Raw genomic sequence first — 4,957 nt, 5'->3', positions numbered from 1 at the left:
TGGCCAAATACCTTTATTAATGGCCTGGGTACCCTCTCACCATCACATCCCCTTCTTTCTTTCCCCTCTCTCCCCCTCCCTAGCCCTTCTCTCCCCCTTTCCCCTCTCTCCCCCTCTCCCTTTTCCCTCTCTCCCCCTCCCTAACCCGTCTCTCCCCCTCTCCCTCCCTAACCCCCCTCGCCTTTAAAGTGACATCCATCCCTCTCTCTCTCTGTGTATATCCCAGTCCTGGCGGCGGGCGGTGACATCAGAATGAACCAGCCAATCGCCAAAGACGACAGCACCGACACCTCCGTCCTCGTCAGCTGCCTGGTGGTCATTATCCTGCTCCTATTGGTCGTCATCATCCTCATTCTGTGGCGCCAGAGGTGGAAGAGACTGCTGGGGAAGGTGAGAGGGGGTGAGAGAGGGAAAATGGGAGTAGGAGAAAGAGGGAGAGAGGATGAGTGAGGGAGAGGGAGAGAGGATGAGTGAGGGAGAGAGAGGGAGAGAGGATGAGTGAGGGAGAGGGGGAGGGAAAATGGGAGTGGGAGAAAGAGGGAGAGAGAGGGTGAGTGGGGAAGAGGGAGAGGGGGAGGGAAAATGGGAGTGGGAGAAAGAGGGAGGGAGAGGGTGAGTGAGGGGGAGAGGGAGAGGGGGGGGGAGAGGGGAAATGGGAGTGGGAGAAAGAGGGAGAGAGGATGAGTGAGGGAGAGGGAGAGAGGATGAGTGAGGGAGAGGGAGAGGAGGAGGGAAATGGGAGTGGGACAAAGAGGGAGGGAGAGGGTGAGTGAGGGGGAGAGGGAGAGGGGGGGGAGAGAGGGGAAATGGGAGTGGGAGAAAGAGGTAGAGAGGATGAGTGAGGGAGAGGGAGAGAGGATGAGTGAGGGAGAGGGGGAGGGAAAATGGGAGTGGGAGAAAGAGGGAGAGAGGATGAGTGAGGGAGAGGGAGGGAAAATGGGAGTGGGAGAAAGGGAGGGGAGAGGGTGAGTGAGGGGGAGAGGGGGGGAGAGAGGGGAAATGGGAGTGGGAGAAAGAGGGAGAGAGGATGAGAGAGGGAGGGAGGGGGGGAGGGAAAATGGGAGTGGGAGAAAGAGGGAGGGAGAGGGTGAGTGAGGGGTAAGGGGAGAGAGGGGGGAGGGAGAAGGTGGGGGAGAAACAGAGTGAAAGGGATATAGAGAGGTAGGGGAGAGGAGGGATAGAGAGAAAGTGAGAGAGAGGGAGGGAGAAGGGGAGTGAGAGAAAGAGGGAGTGAGAGAGAAAGAGAGGAAGAGGAGGGAGAGGGGATGAGTAAGGGAGAGGGGGGAGGAGAAAGTGAGTGAGAGGAAGAAAGAGGGAGAGAGAAAGTTAGAGGCAGGGAGTGAGAGAGGGCAGAGCGAAAGTCAGAGAGAGTGTGGGGGCGGTGGCGGGGAGATATAGTAAAGAGGGAGGGGGAGAGAGAATGTGACAGAGAAAAAGGGAGAGAGAGAGAGAGGGAGAGAGAGAGAGGGAGAGAGAGAGAATATTAGTGTTGTTGATTCATGGAATGTATGTACAGTATGTACAGCACTTTACACGAGAAACAATACTGGGAATTATAACATAACTAGCTTTTGTGCCCGGATTCGCCCCGGGAATGTAACATTGAATACATGTCTCCGCCCCCCCCACTGCCGGCACATCTCCCCGGCCCCCCGCCCCTGCTGCTGGATGTAGTACGGGGTGAGATTTGTCTCTGTCTGTGTGTGTGTGTGTGTGCCCCGCACATCTCACATCACACGCACAGAGACACAGAGACACACGCAAACCCGATCCAGGCAAGGACACGCCCTTATTAACAGATTTGCTGGACAGCCGAGGGAAATTAGAATGTCCATAATTTGGGGGTGGGGGGTGAGTAACATTGGAAGCTCAAAATAGTTGTGTTGACCTACAAATCCGCAGCAGAGTGTGCAGTGAAAGTTTCGTTGTGCTACACGGTGCCGTTTCTGAGATTTCGATGCTTCGGACATACATACAAACAAACAAACAGACGGAATCCAACTTAGAAATGTAGTATAGATAAGCTCCACAAACACAATCAGACAACAGAAAATGTAATCCCTGTGCCCCCCCCCGCCGGAGAGCTTACACTCTAAGTGATGAACCCCTCCCTCTCCCTCCAGGCTCAGTGTCGCCCCTCTGACAATGACCTCACCGCCCACCTCTCCCTCCCTTCTGACACCGTGGTCATCAACAACACCCAGAATCCTCCGGGGCCCCCCCGCAACGCCAACCGCTACGAGCGCATCCTGACCACGGAGGGGGAGTACCAAGAGCCAAGTAGTGCCACTCGCGCAAAGATGCCCACTCTCCCCCCCACCTCCGAGGCAGCAGGTGAGAGAAGGGTGTGTGTGTGTGTATATATATATAAATATATAAAATGTATGTGTAATATATATATACAGCTCAACCCCCTTATAACGCTGTGCTTGGGGTCCAAAGACTCACATCGTGTTATAAGCGGATCGCGTTATAAATAATGTACAATTGTATGCATTGTACAATAAAGTATTTAAGACACCAAGAATCGTGTTATAAAGTATTCATAAATACGAAAATTGGGAGCCACGCTGGCACCGCGTTATAAGCGGATTCGCGTTGTAGCGGATCGCGTTATAACAGGGTTGAGCTGTATATATATATATAATAATGAGTCAGTAGGAAAGGAAATATATATATATATATATATAAATAAAATATGTCTGTATGCGTGTCTATTTGTATATCTATCTATCTATCTATCTATCCATAGCAGTATGTATACAAATCAATAGCAGTGTGTATATATACGGTGTGCTCATTTGCATGTCATTTCCCAGAATCCCTTGCTGCAGTGGGAGCACTGTGTGCTGGGGGATAATGGTGAAAGGCAGGGCTGCATGTCATTTCCCAGAATCCCTTGCTGCAGTGGGAGCACTGTGTGCTGGGTGATAATGGTGAAAGGCGGGGCTGCATGTCATTTCCCAGAATCCCTTGCTGCAGTGGGAGCACTGTGTGCTGGGTGATAATGGTGAAAGGCAGGGTTGCAGACCTGTCTAAGACATGTGATTATATACAGCAGCACACTAAGAAAAATAGTCGTCCGTTAGACCATACTGTGCACTGTAAAAAGTATGACATTTGATAGAACGGTATTACCAAAACTGGACACAATTATAGAAAACAAAACAATGCTTTCGTAATCCATACCCCGAAGTTTCGGTCCCATGGAGGATCGTCTTCAGAGCGCCCATAACGAGGTCGCCAAGTTACAAGTGGGAACTCGATAAAGAAAAGGTCATTATTAGCCGTGTAAAAAAAGAAAAATGGAGTATCAGAGCTGAGGAACGGATCAGAGCTGAGGAACGGATCAGAGCCGAGGAACGGATCAGAGCTGAGGAACGGATCAGAGCCGAGGAACGGACCCTATTCCCGGGCGAAACCCAATTAAAACGATCCAACGATGTAGCAGTGGCACAGTCTGGAGGAGAAGTGGCACATTGTAGACATCCCATTTAGACAGCCACTTCATCCCCAGGGTTAACAAAAGTCTCAATTCAATTAAGAACATCAAGATATTTCCACTACATGTCTATGAAGCGTCTTTCGATGCTCGGGAACCGGTGGTTTTTAGCGACTGCCGCTTCCTTCAACCATCCGCACACAGGCCAAGATTGAGATCTGAATAGGATCAAGTATCCCGATGACCTTGTCTACGTAGGGAAGACCAAAAGGCCGTTCAAAGAGAGAATTGCCCAACGAGTGTCGGCGGTCAAGTGGACATTACAGAGTGTTATCTAGAATTACTTGAGAAGTTGGTCATTGAGACATCAATGAACTCGACTTTTCCATTCATGCCAATGGATTTTGTCCCTTGATCCACAAAGAGGGGGCGACCGTGACATGTGGCCCTTGCAACACGAAGCTCCCTTCAAATTACCGAGACCCCTGGGCCTTCATGAGGAATATAACCTTTCATGCTTTGGATAAACATTGGTTTTGTTGATAACGTTCATGCTATCTGTGGTGAATTACCGTTTATGTTGCTCTATCCTAATTGTCGTGCGCGTGGATTACAAATAATGGAGCTACTCTGGACCAGATTTTTGTGTTGGGCTGGCTCATATAACATGGGAAGCGATGGGGGACCTGTGCAATCGCCCCCCCCCCCCTCCTCGATAACTTTGTCACCGATGTGGACTACGATGCAGCTACAATGTTGCTAACATACTCGTCGTATTCTGCAGAGACGTGTGGTCAATAGCAAGTCAAGTGATGGGGGTTCCCGTGGGCTGTGACTGGGTGGGATGGTCTCCAGCAGTGTCATAACATGTCCGGTGACTCCTGGTCATAGCACGAGACGTGCTCACTTACCGGGTTGTGTGAAGCAACACGTATGAAAAGATTAAATTGGTGAGGATTACCCAGTATGGAATTTACGTTGCCTCTTACCATGGACTGGTTGTGTCAACCCGATGGTGTTCTTCTCCCATTACCACGGACACAAAAGACGGATGTCTCTGCCTCTTTGAACCCTGTCTCGGAATCAAGATTCTTGGAAAGCACTTGCAGTGGAAACCATACACTTCTTTACAGCTGCCTGCCAGTAATGTTGGGGGTGTTTTTTCCTGTCCGTGGACTCTACATAGCAGCGATCCCTATGTCCGTTCTATCCCATATATGGTTTGTGTGAAACATTTGACCTCAGTATCTATTAGGATAGTGTACCAGCATTTGCATATTCCACCCACAGGACGTGTCCTACTGAATATATTGCTTAAGAAAAACATCTTTCTTTGTATCTAGACTATTGTAAGTTTAATAGAGACTTAATATTCTGGACTCGACTAATTTAAGCGGACGTTGTCGATATATCTAACGGACAGCCTAAGAAAACTAGACGTCTTTAATTGAATAGAGACTTTTGTAAGTTAAATTGAGACTTAAGGGTACTGTAAATCTAATAGTCGAGCGTGTG

General features: G+C 49.5%; 1 protein-coding gene across 1 annotated transcript in view; it reads left to right on the top strand.

Annotated features, from left to right (window-relative positions):
- The first annotated feature begins 197 nt into the window (after positions 1–197).
- The window catches only part of LOC142485374 (epithelial discoidin domain-containing receptor 1-like), a 34,206-nt gene continuing 29,446 nt past the window's right edge, over positions 198–4,957 (top strand). Inside the window, exons 1-2 of the mRNA XM_075584409.1 lie at positions 198–390; positions 2,124–2,334. Coding sequence (XP_075440524.1) covers positions 253–390; positions 2,124–2,334 — 349 coding nt within the window. The 5' untranslated portion in view covers positions 198–252. The remainder of the gene's footprint in view (positions 391–2,123; positions 2,335–4,957) is intronic.

Source organism: Ascaphus truei, unplaced genomic scaffold (genome assembly GCF_040206685.1).
Source record: "Ascaphus truei isolate aAscTru1 unplaced genomic scaffold, aAscTru1.hap1 HAP1_SCAFFOLD_571, whole genome shotgun sequence".
Classification (NCBI taxonomy): domain Eukaryota; kingdom Metazoa; phylum Chordata; class Amphibia; order Anura; family Ascaphidae; genus Ascaphus; species Ascaphus truei.
Note: the sequence above shows the minus strand (reverse complement) of the source record. Positions and strands in the feature narration are given on the sequence as shown.